This window comes from Meleagris gallopavo, chromosome 21, assembly GCF_905368555.1.
Source record: "Meleagris gallopavo chromosome 21, MGAL_WU_HG_1.1, whole genome shotgun sequence".
In the NCBI taxonomy this organism is placed as follows: domain Eukaryota; kingdom Metazoa; phylum Chordata; class Aves; order Galliformes; family Phasianidae; genus Meleagris; species Meleagris gallopavo.
Genome location: NC_139424.1, coordinates 7668343 through 7688294, shown reverse-complemented (window position 1 = coordinate 7688294; position 19952 = coordinate 7668343). Strand labels below are relative to the sequence as shown.

General features: G+C 44.5%; 1 protein-coding gene across 13 annotated transcripts in view; it reads left to right on the top strand.

The window, feature by feature from the left end:
• Nucleotides 1-19952, top strand: part of BCAS3 (BCAS3 microtubule associated cell migration factor) — a 301052-nt gene that overhangs the window by 252187 nt on the left and 28913 nt on the right. Inside the window, exon 24 of one of the 13 annotated variants that reach the window (XM_085241074.1) lies at nt 9809-10054. The exons of the other annotated variants lie outside the window; for them this stretch is intronic. Within the exon in view, the coding sequence (XP_085097200.1) occupies nt 9809-9843 (35 nt within the window). The 3' untranslated portion in view covers nt 9844-10054. Of the gene's footprint in view, nt 1-9808; nt 10055-19952 lie in introns of those variants that run through there. 13 annotated transcript variants of the gene reach the window in all.

The window sequence follows — 19952 nt, the reverse complement described above, 5'->3', positions numbered from 1 at the left end:
CAGAAAGGCTGGGATGCTCTGCACAAGATTTGATGACACGGTCAAAATGTTTGCACTTGAAGGCAACCCGGTGGCGACCCCGCCATAAAGCGCCGGGAAGGAGCGGTGTGGGGATCAGACACCAATAAAGCCAGCAGTTAACCTCTGCATCCCGACTTGAAGGCGCTCTGCCTGAGAATGTGTCGCTGTATTTTAGCACCTAACACTGAGGGATCTGTAAAGAAAACCATTCTTGATTACCCTTTCCTAGTTTATAGCTCCTAGCTTTTCTTCCTTCTTTTCTCTTCTTCTTCTTTTATGTGAAGGACAATTAGGAAGACTCTTCCTTGGTATAAGTACAGCCTTGGCACCAATTAAAAATATAATGCAATGGATTATCATCATGTAACACGTAAGCATTAATGCAGATTGACTTGGGGGATGGAGGTGACTGTTTTTGTTATATGTGCTTTGGATGTCGGTGCTGCCTTCAGCTCCATGAGTTTTCTGCCCTGTCATTGTCAGCCATTGATTTATCCAAAAAATCGTATTGTTTACAGCAGAGATATTAAATCATAAAACGGCTTTCATTGTATCCTGTGCTCAGAGAGGCAAAAACATTTCCTAACTGTTAAACCAGCTGGTCTAATCTTTAATGACTTCGGTTCGGTGGCCAAATCTACTTCTTTGTGCTGTTATAATGCAACATTAGATTAGTTACTGTCTCTGAAATTGCTGTTATTCAGGCTCTGTTCAGGAAGGATCATGTTATTTTTCGTAAATCATTTTTCTCTTCTTTTACTGTTTAAAGGATAATAGTTCTGTAGCTTTGCAATTGTTTTATGAGGCCGTAATCCTGTTCCTGTGAGGATAAAGCAGGAGGCCTGAGGCAGCACTGCTCTCCCAAGGAGCCACTCACTGCACAGGGAATGCCAGAGCTTTAGAGCATGAGGCTTTGCCCTTCGATATGTCAGAGGTATGGACAAAAATTTGTGTCAGAGGTAGTGGCACGGTCAGCCCTGCGAAGCTGAAATGTGGGATCTGAAGAATCCCTGTTGTTGGAAAACCAAAGCCCAGCTGTGAGGTGTTGCATCATCCAGAGTGGCCCACACCCACAGCACCTCGTGAAGGTTTCTGCTGCACTCCCACTGCTTTGTGCAGGAGGAGGATTTGAGGATATCTGCTCTGGGGCTGATGCAGCACCATGGCCTCGAGCAGCAGTGCCTGGCAAGCTCATGTTTTTACCTGTCTGCGAAGGTAAAAATGTTTTCAAGCCTTTCTGCATTTAAAAATCCCTTGGAGGAAAGCACCTCGCAGGAGCTATCACAGCACTGAGGGTAACCATTGCAGACATTGCAGGCTATCAGCACAGGTCGAGCCCCACGCGGACAGGCCCAGCCACACACCTGGACTTTGGGTATAGGTAACTGGTGAGCTGTTAAACATCCCGTGTTGATGCACTCTGTCCCTAAGAGGTTTATTCAATTAACAGTTTAAACTTTCATTACATTTTACCATTTGGTGAAGAGGATTCTCATGCATTTAATAGTTTTATGCATTTACCCATTAGTCTCCTAAGTGGGCTTGCTTGGACACGCTTGGCCATTTTCCGAGCAGCGGGCGGGGGCCGAGGCAGCGAGCAGACAGTGATGCATGACACGTGTCGGGGCTGCTGGTGTCTTCCTGACCTCCTCAATCCATCTCGCTGAAGGTTGCTGCTCGTTAATCCCGCTGGCACGGCCGCCCGCAGGCAGGTAGCCAAGGGCTCAGGTAGCTCCGTGCGTGCCGGCCGCGGAGGAGCCCGGATTGGCAGTGTGTTTTCATCAGAGAAGAAACTTAGAAGAAAATGACATATGTTCTTTAACCTAAGGACTGCTGATCACTTTAAATACTTTAAATTAATCCAGCTTCATTTGTTAAAACTAGCATCATCTACTTAACAACTGTGGGTACAGTGTTTATACTTACAAACAGGCGGCATAACAAATCCAAACTTTACCCGGATGCTTTACGCAAGGTTGCCTAAAAATCCCTTAGCGGGAATATTAATATTACATGTCAGCCCTTATCCATATTCCTTTTCAAATTCCCACTGCATAGACATACAGAGTTTTCATTTCTTTCCATGACAGATCGTTCTGGCCTTGTTCTGTAGCGCAGAAAGCTGGCAGGATTTGTCGTCATCCTGTTGACTTTGCAGGGGCTGGAGGCAGCAGTTCAGAGCACTTACTGCTTAATCAGCAGGTAAACTCACAGACAGAACGTGGTATATTCCTACCAGTGTGAGACGTCTGAAAGATCATTTGGCAGCTCTCTGTGGCTTTTGATAATGGACGAGTAGGAAATGTTTTCTGTCTTAGAGAGAAAGGAAAAAAAGAGAGGAGTAAGCAGAGGCCACGGAATTACAAAACTGTTCAGAAATGCAGTAATAATTTGGATAGTTACTTCTTTGTATCGCAGTAACTCCTGCTGGAGGTGGTTGTTCCAGACCCTGAGGAAGAACAGATCTACGGCCTATTTTATTTCTGGCGTTTGTACTGAAATAATCAGCACATTACGTCGTGAAAATAACGATTGTGAGGTCTCAGACCTTTGAGCAGCTCTGTCCTCTTGCAAACAGACCTTAAATCTGTGGCCACCAGGGAAAAGGCGTTCCCAGCGCCGTGCCCTTGGAAATCGCTTCCATTTGGGTTTAATAGAGCTGGAGTTTGTTCCCTTAGGGAGCGCTGCCACCCTTTATTTGCCATTTGTCTGTGCTATTGAAGTCAAAGTCGCAGAAAAGAAACGTATTTGTTAAAATTTGCTGATCTTTTTTGTACTGTATAGAGACAGTGAGTCTGTACTTTCATCCCAGTCTTGTGAGTGCTGTTTGTGAATTCTCCAGTAAGCTTAGCATGGACAGAGGTGCATTTTGCTGTGAGGCTGCGCAGGGCGCATTTCGTTTGAGATTGGTCCATTGGAAATGCATCCTTCTGCAGCATTTAGTAGGGATTCACATGGAAATGATGAATGTTGCTTATCTCGAGGCCCGGTGAATGTTTTTCTTATTTGCCAGTCCACCTCCAGTAAAGAACAACCCAAGAAAATCCTTGAAGCTCTCTAGTAACAAAGCACGGGGCTGTTTTCTCAGTTGCTTGGCCACTCTGCAGCCTGCAGCAGGATCGTCTCAGGCACTGCCTCACAGTCGGCTCATCTACTGCAGATGTATTATTTTCAGCCAAATATGACCACCTGCAAGTTTGTGCTGGTGTTAGCATTTTCATCTCCCATTATTCCAACCCAGCTGGCTTTCCTTTGAAGTCGGTTCCCTCATGTTAAATGTTAACTATAATTTCTCTCGGCCAAAAAAACAGATAGTGCATTCTTTCCTGTCTGTATGATAATGGCCACAAGTGTGCTGGCTGCGTTCAGCCCGACCCACCGCTGCAACTGGTCTGTGCTAGGGGAGGAGTGCCAGGCACAGCTCCCAGCTCCGGGCAGTGGGACCTCGTGTGCCCTCAGCCCAGGGCTGCTGTTTGCTGAGGGCTGAGGGCAAAAATGGCATCTAGGGGTAAACTGTGAGCAACCCCAGAATTCAGGGTTTCTTCGGGTGCACTGATGTTTTGCTTTTAACAGCTGCACCAGCATTTTTCTAAACATATTTCAGTGCTTATCCTTGCATTAAGCACAATAGCAGTGGAGGGGGAGACTTGTGACCATTTGAACTTGCAATCCCCAGAGAGCTTTTTATTCTAATAAAACAGCAAAATATTGGATACATGACACCCCTTACATCAAACTCTATCATATTAAGGAAACCTTAGAACTCTGCTCTGCAGCCTGGCCTGATACATTACAATTCATCTGGGATCGGTATAAGAAATAATTACATCTATTTATTTATTCCACTGTCAGAATGTTGACACTAGTTTTTCATATTGTCTCTGTCATGAAGAATCATAATTAAATAACATGTCAAATGTATTGATCATACATTTATAAATTTGTTTGATATATCATAGAGGCCTTTTGTTATTAGGAGATATCACAAGATTAAAACTAAAGTTCGTCAAGCCATCTTCCTCATTCTACATAGGACTTTTTCCTCCTAATTAACCACAAAATTTTGATGGCTTGTCATTCTGATATTAAATAATCTCTTGCTTTTTATGTCAGGTTCAGTATGCCATTTCCCTTGGACCAGAATCTGGCTAGATAGGTACAGTTTTATTAGACTGCAAAATGACATACTTCTATTGTATTTCTTCCACTTTTCTGTCCTAATTTCTCTGCTTAATGTGCTCTGTCTTATAACAAAGATCAGCTGGTGCTCGCCCTCGGTTTTTGTGTTCTTTCTGCACAAAACAGAGCAGAAATCTCAACCACTGTCACTCATTTCCCTCTCTTGATAGCAGCACATGAACGCAGCTCAGGTGTGGAAGTGCATGCCATCAGAGCACATGGAGACATGAATGTCTTCCTCAGCTTCAGCTCCTCAGCACTCGCATCTCTGGGTAAAACAATTTTTTAGGAAGCTGATGGTGATAAGAAGAATCAGTAAATTGTACATCTATATGATGCTGTTTCTTCCAGACAAAATATAATTTGAATTGTGTGCTCTTTGCATCCCATGTGCTACTTCAAAGGATAAAAATCTGTAAATGAATCTGCATTTGTTGTCCCTTTTTGATGTGTTTTCTCCTGTTTTCTTTAAGAACATAAGCTAGGAAGGTTTTACTCAGATTTGGTGGCAGAACACATGCATTAAGATTAAGTTTCTTTTTAAAATTCGCATTCTTTGCTTTGTGTGTTTCCTAAATGGGGCAAGAGGGTTTCTTAGTATGTCTTAGTATTAAAATCTAAAGTAACAGACCTTCATTCTAATGAGCTTTGTAAATCTGACCTAAAAAGTGTCGCCTAGAGTCTTTGAAATGAGTTTCCTACAACTTCCTCTGATCTGATTGTGTGTTTTAGGGGAGGTTAAATGGGTTAAGATTCTTAGCTGTCCTAAAGCCATTGGAGTGATTCCTTATTAATCTTTTTCACCCCCTAAGACATCATCTACAGATCTAGGCGGATTTAGTACATAAGATAACATAGTCAGCCCTGGCATAACGATCCACACAGCTTCTGAAAGGACAAAAGGGTGACAGAAATATGCAGGAAACCTTTCCAAAGCTCCGTGTTAACAATCATTTCCAGTCTTCCCTTTGCCTATTTTCAGTTCTTACTTGTTGCATAAGATCGGTTTCGTCGTCATAAGATAATATATCTTCAACTTGTGATCAAATTTACAAAGAAGTTTGTTGTGCTCCGTGTCCTATGGCAAAACTTGTGAGCATAAGGCAGAGTCTGCAGTTAGCTCCGTTACCACTGATAACCAAGAGCTTCTTGTTCCTGCAGCCGGAGCTCCGCAGCCGCGCCAGCAGCTGCTCCTCCCCCTGACCCCCACTCCCCAGACTGCTTTTCCTGTTCTTCTTCTTCAGGTTTGCTCTGAGGGGTTGTGCTGAGGGGAAAACATTGCAGAACTTCACTACAGGGAGAGGAGTTTCCTTTCTACCAAGTGAATAGCACAGGGGAAAAAAAAAAAAAAAAAAAAAGTCCAGAAAAGGATGCATTCATTTCAGTGAGTGATGCTTCTGTCTTTAGACACCCTTTGGCATAATGGGACAGTTCAGAGCCCTTCCTTGTGGTGGAAAGGGCACGGAGTGCTTTATTTGGAAGAATCAAAAATCCAGTTATCCCTGTGGCGTTGATGAAGTATTTTACACAATTCCTTTTCACCCCACTCCGGTTATGTCTGCGTGGTGTTTGCAGTTCAGCCCTCTTCTGTTAGTGCTTATTTACTCATAACCATTTGCTGGGCAATAAAACATAAGTGAAGTCTGTGGCCAGAGGATTTTTATACAGCTGTCCAGGACCTAAGAGCATTTGAGAACGTTAGGTGTTGTGCAAATAATAGTAATAGAATTTCAGGGATCAGCTGCCATTTAATCAATGTCCGGAAACTGTCAATTGCTTCCATGATTTATGGCTATGAAAATACAGAATGGTTTGTGGAATAACAAGAAGCTGGCTTAAACTGCATCCCCCCTGAATGGGTTACGTTGAAAACACTACAATCTGAAACACAGAACTATTTTGGAAGAATTTTCTCAGGATTTTTGAGTGTTTGCCTTCGCACTGAGCTCCCTGTTGACATAAGTGTTCCTTAGTCCTTTGCAGGTGCTGCCATAGTCTCATGGAGATCTTGTGAACCCATTACAGTCTTTTGGCCTCAAAAAAAAAAGAAAAACACTTCAAAACACTGAGTGGCTTCTTCAAAGCCAGAGCACCCTGATAAGTAACCTAAGTGTATGCTTTTCCATGTGTTTTAACGCTTTCTGCAGTGTAAGAGTCCAGCCTGCAAACACTGCTGGGCCACAGTCACTGCAGTTGGTTTCTCACCATAGTAATCCCTTGCCCTCAGCTTGATAATATACTTAAGCATATGCTTAACTTCTTCCATGCTAAGGAGAGCATTTAAGCATGGTTCTTAAATCTCAGTGGCTCTAAATCAAGCATATCTTTAAAGTGCTCTTCTCAGTTGGCTAAGTGTCTGGTGGCAAATCTTTAAAGGAAGGGGTTCCTAAGGACTGTATGTAAATAAAATATTGCATACCTCGCAGCAGACCCTTGTGCAAGCAGGCACCTAAGCTGTTTGCTGGGCAGGATTCTTAGCTTGTCTACAAATTCACCCCTACCCCTGGGTGTATCTTTTTAGACTCTGTGCTGGTTTGCTCATCTCTGAAGTGGGGCCGATGATTGTATTTTCATACTGTGCTGCTGTTATTTTAGGAATTCATATTTATAGAGTGCTTTGAGGTCACCAGGTTCTCACCAGATACGGTAAGTGCATACGCTTATTGTATCTGCATGCATTATTGCATCTCGGAGATACAGCAGCAGAAGCAGCACTTCTCAAAGGAAATACAGTAGCTATTCTTCCTCCTCAGCAATATTTAAAACAGAAATTATTAAATTATACAAGTATTTGAAAAGCAGTTAGCCCTGTTTATGGCAGAAGATTAAAAAGCTCACCCTTTTCCAACAGCAGCAAAGCAAAAATTATGACTTGTGTTGCACTCTGCCCAATAAAAGCCCCCTGCTTCCATAATTCTCCTTCTGGTCCTTCTGACACCAGCGTGCCGCGGATTTTTGTCTGCATGGAGCCGGCTTGGGAGTCTGCAGAGATGTTTCAGGCAGAATCTGGAAGAGCTCAGGAATGTGTGCTTTATTAAAAAAAATACAGTGGAGGCAGTTTAGGTATTTAGCCTCTGAAGCATTTTTTGTACCTCTTAATTACTTATAATCTGACTTTTCTTTCTAATTGAGGCTCCCAGCATCTGTCTAGCTACCAATACTCTTAACTACTAATTTACATTGCAGTTGGCACCTGACCTTACATGACACACGTAAGACTCTTAGACAGATAATCCTGGCTTCTTCTTGAGAATTATGTCGCCATGGAAGGGTCAGTGGTGTGAGACAGCACAGCTTGAGGTGCGAAGTGCCGCGGCGGCTAACACACTTTACCTAGCTGAGTCTGGGAATCCCTTAACAGGCTGATCCGGGCTTTTATGCTGCGAGTCCTCCTGCTTTTGTCCCGGGCAGGCATTTCTCTGCCTGTCACTTACAGGCCTTAAAGCAGCGTGTCTACGGTGGTTAATTTGCAGACATCAGTAGACACATTTCACACTGAATTCCACCCTGTGGGGCTGTGTCTAATTGGACAAATTTGAGCAGCAGGCAGAAAAGCCACCGCAGCATGGAGCGTTGATATATGGGCACAGGCAGAGGGTTGCAGTCTTAAAGACACAGCTCCTCTGCTCGCCAGCCCACATCCACCAGGCTCCCAAATTCAAAGCAGAGCTGTCACATTGAGTGAGGCTTAACATCCATACCCAGACCATCACCTGGGTGCTGCGGGGCTGCAGCCCCGTTTCTCGCCTCTTATTCACTCTGCTAACTTAGAAGTGCGCTCTGAGCGATCAGGAAAGTGTTTGCAACTTTGCAGTGTGTCAAGGTAGCGTTCAGTCCAGCTCGAGCCTCTGAAATCAGGTTTGTTTGGCTTTAAACTGCACAGCTGCAATCCACATTAGAGTTTCTTTCTGGGAATTTCCTGCAATATTGCAGAAGGCAAGGTGGAGCAGAGAGGCATTGTTATTAGCGAAAAAAAAAAAAAAAAGAATTTCAGATCCTTGGCAATAAAAGTGAGTTTAGGGGTTGTTTCTGGTCATAGATGTTTCTTTTCCATTTTATGTTTCTTAAGGATAATAAATGTCAGATGGCTCGAGTAGCATGTTTTATTAAAATAAGTGAATTTGGAGTTCATGAAAGAGTGCGGCATCGATAACATTGCATGCAGGATGGCTTTGTTTGTGCGGGGAATAGGGAGTGGGGTCTGGTCTGCCCCTCACCCAAACTTGTGGAGACCATTTTTAGAAGGGAGAATTTAGATTAAAATCCGTGTGTTTGCTTCGTGTTTGTATCTCTGCTGAGATCACAATCAAAAGTGCCATCTAATGACAACTGTGAATGGAACAGAAAGTTGAAGACCGTTCTGTGGCTTGGTTAGGTTTTGGTTGGTTGGTATTTTGGACACTTTCATTAAGAAGTTAATTGAGACGTCAGCTTCTTTTTCATAACTTGTGAAAAGATTATAATTTTCCATTGTCATTTCTGTGTGTTGTGTTCAAGGTGCTGATCTCGTTGTGTGGTGCTTCTCAGCAGAAATAGCTGCTGTGAGAAATAGAGTCCCTAAGTGTCTTGGTTTTGAGTTTCATCAAAGGAATTTGGAAAATATCAACTCCCTTCCCCACTGTAATTGTTTCTCAGAATGCATAGCTTCATTTTCTGATTTTTCACAGATAATGGTTGTTTAGAAAAAAATCTTATTAAGTGCAAAAGAGAAGTGCTGAAACAGCTTCCCATGGTATGGCTTTGGTGACGAGTATTTGCATTCAACATCAGTCAGACCGTTATGTCCGAGTCTGAACTTGGACTGAAAATCTGTGTCCATACAGGGAGACCTCTGGATGCAGCAAGCTGCTCCAGAGGGAAAGCCTAAAGGAAAAAAGAGGTGGGTGGTGGCTGTGAAACTGTCTGGGCAGAGATGTACGCTAGCACTGTAACACAAGGATGCTCCGGGATGTCATAGTGAAACATGGTGCGGAAGAGTGTGTCCCAAAGAAGGCTCCTCAATGCCAGTGATGTGGGTATCATGAAAAGGTTTCTGTCAAACGGTATGGAAGGGATGGCTCCTGTTGGCAGAAGTAGGGATTGTTATCTTTTTCACCATAGCTGATGTTTGTTTTTATCTAATGTAGCCACCAGAAGAAAATGGTAGTCTCTTTGGTGTCAGAATCTACATCTTTCATGTGGATATGTTTGAGTTTCCTCCTCTCCTTGCAACCTATTCCTTCAGTCCCGTAGCATAGATCTGAGGGTTTGCTTTACTTAACCTTTTCCAAACTGGAATAAAAAGTAGCTTACTTTAACTCATACCATGGGAGTACTGTGGATTTTTCCTGTTGGGTTACTCAAACAAGCCCTAGGCCTGGCAACTCTAAGCACTTAGAAGAAGCTGCAAGTGTGAGATTTAATGCCTTGTAACTTTAATCTGCCTCCACAATAAATTATTTATGCAGTGTGTGTCAGCAGCACTGTGTTGTGAGGCAGGAAGGCTCCTGTGAAGGCAGGCAGGCCTCGCCGCCATGTTGGGGGGAGTAGGGCAGGCCTGGGCACTGGGCAGAGTTGTAGCGATACAACAAGGCTCTCCTCTGTGTTTATATCTTTGCCTTTCCTGCAGGCCCTGTGCTGTTCCCTGCAGAACTAAGAGACTAATAATGCCTGCATGCCCAGCTGTCACATTGATGGGTGAGAATCACAGGCCTGCATGAAGAAGAAGACCAGTGGGGAGCCCAACCAGGCCCTGACCACACCATCCTCCAGGGGTGCCCAGTCTCAGTCCTCTTTTGCCCTCTCCTTTGCATTTTTCTCCTTCTGTAAGATATATGCACTCAGATGGCTGAGGAGGGTGCCAGACCTGTACCCACATGCCCCCCAGGCCGGGCAGCCCCAGCTGTGCGCATCCATCGGAGGGAGCATGAGTAGCTTGCATTGGGGTTTGTAAATAGGAGACGTTGCTTAAGTGCCAGAATTATAATTAAAAAGGTTTTCTCTTTTGGCTTTTGTCTACATACTTTCCTAATATTGTCATTTGGCAGAGCCAGGGTGTCTCTCACAATGTAATTGCCACAGAACATTTCCTTGAAAGAGCAGCAACACCCCGCCTCCTCCTAACACTTGCATGTGGAAAGCACCAACTGTTTTATAGGCATTAGTGAGTTATGCTGTTCAGTGCAAGGATGTATTAACTGTCTGTGCAGCTGAGACAGCTGTAGAACAGCTTCGGAGATGAAGTGACCTGCCCACGGCTGCACGGCGGGTGCTGTAGCAGAGGCAGGGTTGCGGTTGTGCCTCTTCTACAGGAAAAGCACAGTGTGTGCATGTGTCATTCCTCCTCCCCTCCTCCTCAGTCATGGCCATACGTTACAAACAAGCAGTAGGTGTCAATGCGTAGCAAAGGACCACAGGAGCAGCACTCAGGCTGCGTGTCCAGTGGCAGCAGGACCACTGTGCCACTGCCCCAGGGACAGAACCACCCCAGCTGCTGCTGTCAGTGCTTCTCTGCCTGGTTTTGGTGGGAAAGCTACCTTGAAACATCATGCTTTTAAAGAGCCACAGTGATAATAGTAGAATTAGAAAATAAATAAATAAACAGATCTTCAAAATCAGTTGCAGAACATACTTTCTATTTTTGGGCAAAACTTGGAAGATCTGGAAATTTTCCAGCTGTTTTGAAATGAAACCCTAAATTAAAACAGTAGCTTTAGTGAAGGTGGGAGGGGGGGTTCTTTGTTTTGTTTAATCTTTAGTACCAAGAAAATTAATCTTTTAGACAGGTATTACATTTGTGGGAACACTAGTGCAAGGGGCAGTTAGGAACTTGTCCCCATTCAGACTGGTGAGAATACACCAGTTTGGGTAATACAAGCTCAGGTCTTCAGCTGGCCTAAATTAGCACAGCTCCATTCTGGCTCCAGCTGCAGTCCCATATTACTGTTCCATTGCAGCAGATCTCATTTATGACATGTTTTTAAAGCAGATCTGAAATGATCCAGCTTTAAAAAAATAACACTAATAAGGGTGTAGTTACATGAGCATCTTATCCTGCAGCAAAGCCAGTTTAAGAGGCTCCCAGCCCTTCCCTGACCCTGCCTTCTCCTTTCAACCCCACAGTTCATTTCCCCTCTGCTGCTGGAAGCTTTTGGTGTTTGTGGGTTTGGGTTTTTTTTTTCCCTTTCTTGCATTGTTTCAGTCATCAAGTGGAACGCGTTTCCTTAACACATGTATGAGCAGAACCGTGTGGTGAGCTGTCACAATGGGATGGCAATCAGGGGAAGGGCTGGGAAGCTCATGGCGTGGAGAATCTTTCAGACTGGCTCTGGTGCCAGAGCGGATGCTCCTGCTGCTACCACTAAACCCCAGCAGCTTTGCAGGGTTTTTACTCAAAGACCCAGCCATGCAAACAGCTCAGCGGGCACTCACTGCTGGGCAGACAGCAGCCTGTGGCAGTGGGCAGGAGCTCACATCCCAAAGAGCGACGTTGGCTTAGGCTTTAGCTCATGAATTCAGCAAAGCATGGTCTTAATCAGCTCCCGAACCTCTGCTGAATTAGAGCCATAGTCACGATGAGGTTATTAAGTAAATTGTGCTGATTCTTTGCTCATGACAGTGATTTGGTCTTGCCAGAGCAGCACTTGTGCTATCACTGGAGTAGCTGAGAACAAGTCGGGATTTCAAGGAATCTAAGAATAGTTCACTGTACCAGGAAATTTAGTCTACCAGGATTCTGCACTACATAGCAATGAGATCAAATGCTTTCCTAACCTATTTACTTTAAATGTATCTTGAATATTAGTAATGATGGAGTAAACAGATCTTTTAAAAGTACGGTGCCTGCTGACTGTCTGACACGATGTTGAACGAGTGCAGGAAGGTTTTGTCCAACTGCCTTCAGTCTGTGGAATGTGTTTTCTCCGTGTTGTTTTGGCTGGATGGATCTTGTGGCCGATCTATTCCAAAATAATTAATTGAACATTTGCAGAAACAACATGGTATCTTGGTCCTGCACATGGTACAGATTAGGTGGAAACACCAGGCGTTTCTTCATATGTGGTAGGGTTATCAGTAGCCCTCCAAACAATGCCTGCTGATATCCTTCCTTACGCATCTTTTTTAAAGGAATTGAAAAAGATGATGACATGTAATGAGACCTCCCCAGGGCCTGCGCTTTGTTACCCGGTGGGAAGCAGTGCTGTCTGCAGTGCAGGGACAAGGAGCTTTGCTGGGCAGCTTTGGGAGCAGGGAGCTCACTGCTCCTGGCACCTGCTGGGCAGATCCCACATTGTAGCACGTGATCCTGGCAACAGCAACCCGGTGTGTGTTTGCTTGTCTGCTGCTTTCTGAGTGCAAGGCGTATTACTTGCTCCTCTTCTTTCTTTATGCATTACATTGGTTGGAAACAAAAATCAGATACAAACATAAAGTCTGTCAGTCATTACTAACCTGGAAGATAGACAGTGATAATAAATCTTCCTTTTTCTTTCTGGGCTTTACACACAGCAGTACAACACGCCATACAACATGAGGAGAACTAAGTTGCTCACACACTCAATGGAGAGTAGAAACAGTGGTGGATTCAGGCATCCCTTCGCCACCATGCCTGCTGCTGCTTGCTTGGGGTACACCGAGGTTTCTCAAGTGGTTGGGATGGCCCAACAGGACTGCGAGACAAAGCACAGCATTTCTGGTTTAGCTGAATCAGGAATAAAACATTTAACCACACTCCCAGGTGGAGGCAATGCCTAGAATAGATCGCTAAGTACAGATCCATGCTGGTGGCTTTGCCGTTTGTGGTTCTTTTAGTAATAATTTTTGCAGTAGTGCCAATGAGATTATGGTGGTAAGAGGTGCTTGTTTACATTTGGTGGTTGTTAGTGTCATTTATTTTTTGATTAACCTTTTGTGTACTACAGCTGTTCGCTGCAGTCCCGCAGGGGTTTTATGATTTGAGAATTTACGACAAAGGCACTCTAACACGAGGAACTTGAGCTCGTAGGATTATGCTGGACATGCATAGGTCACTGCAGGAGCATTCGCTGGTTTTCCTTCTTCCTGTAACTCTGATAACAGTTCTGTGATCAAAAAATTCAAATGAGAGCATTAGCAAATGCAAACATGCAGCTGCGTTCTCATCATTTAGACTAATTTTAAATCTTTGGATAAAGTGCTTCAGTTTTATCTACTCACAGATAGGGAAGTGACAAGCCCGTTTATAACTATCTGTGATACAGAGCAGCAGCATCAGAGAAGCCATGGGATTTTGGAATTGGCACCGAGAAACTTTTCCATAAATGCCAGGAACAATATTATATTTGAATATTTAACCCTTACACAGGCAATTTGAGGACTGTAAACCATATGTGCTTTTCATAACGGGAGCCAAGATGACCCTACATAAAGATAAATATAACTACATAAAAGCATTCAGGAAGGATGGTGGTGTGGTTGGGAACTGGGCAAGCACCGGCCAGCCGAGGGTCTGATCCCCACACAGCCACAGGCTTCTTGGGTGATCCTGGGCACGTAACCTAATCTCTGCCTGCTTCAGTTTTTCCATTTGGGAATGAGAGATAATAATACTGCCCCACAGCCACACTTGGGGAAAACACATTGCTGCCTGTGGGGTGTGTGCTGCGAGATGGAGCCGTCAGCCCGAGCCGGATCTCACCCTGAGCCCTTCTGCCCTGGGCAGCTTCACATCTGGTTCCTTAGAGGCTGCTGGACCAAAATCCTGCCAGGCTCGGGCAGCACACCTGAGGCTTCCTCCAGGAAGTCACATCTCCAGCAAATGTTCCTGGTTTGAACATAACTTAAGTTCATAAACAGTGAAAGGATAATATGAGAAAAGGGAAATCTGCAGTAGATGAGAGTATCTGGTTTTGTTTGAGTGCTACCTAAGTAACTCGTGTTTATTGGTTATAGACGGGTGTTCTCTTTATATGGACTCTGGCCAGGTAGCTGGTGTGGTGCTCGTGAGTTGGCGTCCACTTCTGCCCATTGCAAGTGTGCTCAGGAGAGAAAAATCCCAATTCCCTTACAGTCCATTGAAAAAGCGAGGTACTTCAAAGTAACCAGTTACAGAGGCAGGTCTTACTGCGAGGGGGAACGATACTTAAGGATAACAGCCCCACTCTGATGCTGTCCTTGCTCTGAGTGGGTCCATAAAAACCCAACGATGGCTCCATGTGCTGGCAGTGCAGCGCAAGGTGTGGGCAGCGTAATCACCCCTCTTTGGAAGGAAGAGTTTTGATGTAATTGCACCCTTCAGCCATTGCCACACTTTCCTCTCTTTCAACTTCAGGCAGGTCCACACACTGAGATATGAAGCTGGAAATGAAACACATCTGGATATCCAAAAATGACAAGAGACTTTTCTTTGCTATTTTTGGTATACAACAAAAGCTTTGTATCTTGCTAATTGAACATATGGGCTCTCAGTTGCTTTTTTCCCCTGCAAAACTCCACTTTTCCATGTGTCATCATATGATTCCAACATTTGATCTGTCAAGTCCATCTTGGCCATGTGTTTGTTGTAATCTGCTACACATGTAGGCTTGTTTTCATGTGCGTCCTGACCTCCAGTGAGAACTGCAGTTGTTTCCATCATGGGTAGTGTTGAGGAGTTACACATCCTTTTTATCAGTATATTTGGCCACCGGCAGCTCCTCGCAGCGCAGAGCAGCAATCCTGCCAAGCCTCTGAAAGCTCCGTGTTTGGGGCAGTCCTATCTGTTTACATTGTGATACCAGATGCTGTTGCTTTTCACTGGAACAGAAGTAGAAGGGAGCTCACCAGAAGTAGCAAATAGCCCCGTGAGTACAGTCCTGCATCTCACCAAGGGAAGTGGTGGGGATTGGGGTGTGGGGTGAATAGGGTGAGTGCTATATCTGACATGGAGAGCTGAGACCTTCAGAGCTGCCCATGCCATACATTCCCAGTGGGAACTTGGCCCTGCTGTATGTACGTTCTTGAGACACGACACAATGCAAAGGCAGGATCTCTTGATTAGCATGAGCAATTCGTCATCAGGATTTTTTTGTGCCTGTGGGGGATCCACTTACTTATTTCAAACTGCAGTCCTAAATTGTTCCCATGCTTCATCGTGCTTTGATTAGCTAAAAAGTTAGAGTAACTGTTTGAGGAACTTGGCGTAACTGAAAAACAGGTGATGCTGATCAGAGCGCGGGCGCGGAGCAGACTGCTGCTGCTCTGGGTGTTGTGGCCGAGTGCAGGCAGAGCGCCTGTGCAACACCTCCTGAGCAGTGCAGTGCCCAGCACTGCTGCATTTTGTCCTCCAGAATAAAGGACAAAGAAGCAAAAAAGAAAAAAGAAAAAAAAAAGAGGACAACTGTGCATTTAATTGCCTGCACCCATGTGTGGTAGCCCTGTGCCACCTTCCAGCTGCGCTAATAGTCACCTTTCTTGCAGTAAATACTGGGCCAGTTTCATCACATTTGGGTTATGTTTATCAACACAGCGCTTAGGCAAGGGGGTTTGGTTGCAGTGAGGGAAGTGGTTCATTCCTGCCTAGCAGCGAGGTGAGGCGATGAGAAGCTGCATGCAACAGGCAGCCCTGTGTCCGTGTTGCAACACTGCACAGCTGCCGTGAACATCAAATATTTGTGCTCAAAGTCAGAGCTGAAGCAACTTCCAGTAGGAGTATGCTGTCGCTCCCTGGTTGAAAAACATCACACATGCATCCTGCAATCACTGTGTTCAGCTCCTGACATGCACTGCCTGGTGATTTTCTACCAAACTTCCCTTTTCTTTGAGCCAAGAACGTAACGTAAAACAAATCCGAGGTCGCATTTGAGGACTTCGATGGTCTTAGAGGTCTTTTCCAACCTGAATGATTCTGTGCCTTCCCAGGCAACTGAAGAATGAACTCTGAAGCAGTTGTTTTTAACAAAACAAGCTTACAATTATTATTCATAAATGCACATGTTATGGCTGCAGTTGTTCCACTTCTTTCTTTTACAACCCTATAAATTGTATACAGAACATGAAGGCTTTACTTCTTAAATAAATGTTTTGCAGCCGCCATAAATTATCTTTCTTGCATTCATAATGAAAAAAAAAAAAAATCACTGTTTGATGTTTTATATCCTCTTCCCTAAAATGTAAAGTATGGTAGTTGGAGCCAGATTTTATCTCATTTGAAAATAAAAGAAGGTTCATTTCCTACTAATTTTTTTCAGTCTTGAGTTTGGAGTTCCCATGAAATGCTGCTGCCCAATCTGCAGAGCAGTGTTACAATAAACTCTGCATTATCTGAGTTTGACTTGTACCACCGTGAGTAGCTGTCGCCTTTAAGTGAGTTACGAACACAACCTGAACCTCCTGTATTTCTTTTAATCCCTAACATTGGTTATATTTCATCTCCCATTGCACCCTGGTTGCTGGCTAGATATTGAATTGTTGAACTTTCCTGGACACAAACCTAGGAGGACCCTGCCCCAGCATTGCCGTCCTGGAAGCGGGCCGTGCTGAACTCCCAGCTCACTGGTTTGCAAAGCAAACTTCAGCCTTGTACTATTTACCTTGGCAAGTGCCCGACCAGATTGATGATCTGTAAAGTGGATTTGTTATTTGGCTGTTTGCTTTGGCAGCTCTTGAAAGCAGTTTGCTGATTACAGTCCCAGATGTCATTGCATACATTACTGCTCTGTATAAGTTTCTTTTAAAGTTTTAATTTCAGCTACAAATACTATTAAGCTTTTTGCACCTTTCTGTCTTTTAAGTCATGGATATTAAATATCAAGAGCCGGCAGCCTTGATTTCTGTCACTTCCCTATTATTATCTCTGTCAGCCTTCTCTGGGCATCTCTATAGCACCAGCATCTGGGAGGAGAGCCCCAGATCAGTGCTTCCCATCCACAGCACAGCTGTTTGGAAGTTGCTCGCATGTGCTGATTTCTGACTGTAGGTAACCTGAAATTTTGGCATTGCACTCTTGCGAACGGTTAGGCTTCAAATGAGCAAAGACTCAGATCAGAGGAGCTGACAAGGGCAGTAATAACATTAACTAAAATCGTGTTGTGCCCCGTTTGTATGAAGGCAGACAAAAAGCAGAGCGTGTGTCTCCAGATGTGCTTTACTTAGCTGATATCCATCTCCTCTTAACCATCATCCCGGTCTCCATGGCCCACACACCCAACCACTCAGCAGGTTGGTGCATAGATGGGTGCAGCTGGACTCGGGGAAACGATTGGGGTCCTGGGCTGGAACAAGCAAGCAGTGCTTCACCAACAGCAGCTTTCTTTTTGTTTGCTGGGGGCACTTTCAGCTTTGAAATATTCAAGTCGGAGAAATTAATTCACTTTAAGTAAGTTTACTTTTCAAGAGGAGGATATCATTGTAGTATTTTTGGCCACTGCTTGAAAATTCCTCTAACCCTTTACTATAATAAGCAAATTGGGCAGATTAAAGACACATTACTCTGCCAAATGGTTTTTCTGAACTGTGCAGAGCTACCCAGGGTGACATATATTTTTTTCTGTGGAATAGGTTGTGGGGGTTTTTGTGAGCTGCTATGCTTTTTTTAGCGCTTCCTGTTTTATTGTGTTTGAAGTGTCTTTGTGGTGACCTGTTGGGGTAAGATTCTCCCATATGGAAGTGTTTCTTCAACTTTTAATCATTTTGTTGGTTTTTTTTTTTCTTAGAAAAAAAAAAAAAAGATTTTAAATCCGATTTGCAGATGTCTCTGGTTTTGTGCATGGAGAGCTAGTCCAACTCACTGCAGTGCCATGGAAACACGAGTTGTGATGAATTGTTCATAAATGGTGTAAAGATGACATCCAGATATTTGCACTCAATTAATTAAGTTTCAGACCTTCTTCAAAATCTGTTTAAAATAGGCTTAGAAGTGCATTTGTGTTTTAATTTATGCTTCTCTTTAGCAAATGGTGCCCCTTCACAATCTGTGGTGTGAAATCCTGCCCTCGCTGATCACCTTGACACAGCTCCCATCGGCTTTGGTGGAATGGGATTTCACCAGGAGACCCCTGCTTTGCTGTGGGCATCTCTGAGCTCAAATCATATTGGGATAACAAGCAGTTCTGTCCTCGGCCCATACCTGGAGAAAATCTTGCTGGGATTTTACATAGGGTCAGAAAAGGTTACAAGTTTATTTTTAAGTCTACGAGACAAAATTCCCCATTAATGTGCAACAGAATGCATTTTCCCTGCACTCATGTTGGACTCACTGCATTGTAACTGAGTACAGAGTTTGGACCACTGTATGCGCATTATAACTGCGTCCTGTTTCCGATTAGTTTTGACACTAACATCTGAATTTCAGATTTCTCCTTGTTTAGGTTTAGCTGCTTGATCAGTGCTTGCAAAAGACATCCTGGGACCTCTCGGCAGTGGCCTGACTTGCACAGGGTGCGCGGGCAGAGCCTGGCATCTGCCCTGGGAGCCACAGCAACCCACGGTAGGGCTGGCAGAGCACGACGTGGCCCTGTAGACAGCTGGGGCTGTCTGTCAGCTGTCTCTGGGCCTTCTCTCTGCATCATATCCTCAGCGTTTTAACCAGAAGAAAACTCTCTTTGACAGCATTTTTGAGCCCACATGTGAATACCACATGTTGAGGTCTCATGTCTGCAGTTTCACTCCTAATTAAGTGTAGGTATAAGTACTGGATATCTTATAAGGTCCTTGGCTCTCTGCAAGTCACCACAGGCATCTGATTTCCACTTCCTTTGTCTTGGACCCATTATTTTTAGGAGAGGGGTAGGTGGACTCGGTGGTTACGAGTCGATTGGATTATGGGGCTCCTGCAGCCTGTCAGAGGTCCTGCAGGCAGTTGTGCTGTTGGCTCTCTCTCATTCATTATGGGTAAAATCCCCTTCCGTGCCGAAGGCTAGCCCAGGCTCTGCACACCACTTAAGTCATACTAAGCCCTGAAAATGGATCTTAAATGGTATATTGGCCTTGTGCCTGTTCTCAGCACGGAGGTGAATTTCATTCTTTATGAACAGTGAGATTTCCAGTTCGGCTTAGGCTGTTTATCTTCACTGCTATGAGTATTAGCATGGTTTCTCTAAATCTCTCTAAAACTTTTGATGCCTGCAGAAGTGAAGGCTTTCTGACCTAACAACAGGATGGCTGGAAAAACAGCAGCTTTTTGATGTAGATGGGCACAGCACTCATCTGGTTTGGATTTTCAAGGTGTTCCAAAGTCATATTGTTAGCTGCAGGAGGTCTCCTATGAGCAGTGATCTGTGCTGACTTGCTACTGAGATCTCAGACCATTCCCAGCAATTTCTTCAGGAAAAAAACAGAGGCAGGGAGCTGTATTGTCCTACGTCCTTTGTACAGATGGAGAAACAAAGGCAGGAGGAGGAACTGGTGCAACCTCTTCAGGTGGTGCTTTCTCTTGTCCCACCTGACATACACCTGTAATGATACAGTGCAGATGTAGTGCTGCTTTCAGAGTTGCCATGAGGAACGTGGAGATGCGCACCTGGCAGGCTGTCATTGCAGGCCGGCTCTCCTTGTGCTCTGGCAGTGCTGAGCCCTGGGAAGCCGCTTCCAGCACAGCAGGCAGCTCTCCAGCATGAGTATTTCACAGAAAGTTAGGATAGATCCCACTTCCTCTGTTGTTTTCAAACAGTGTCCAACTAGATGAAAATTAGCCAGTGTTTGATTTCGTGGAGGTACAGAGGTCAGGGGTTGGAGGTGCTGAGATGCTAATTCCCCACCTTGGAACGAGAAGGCAGCTCAAGAGTTGAGGAAGCAGAAAATGCAGGTGGTCTGAAACA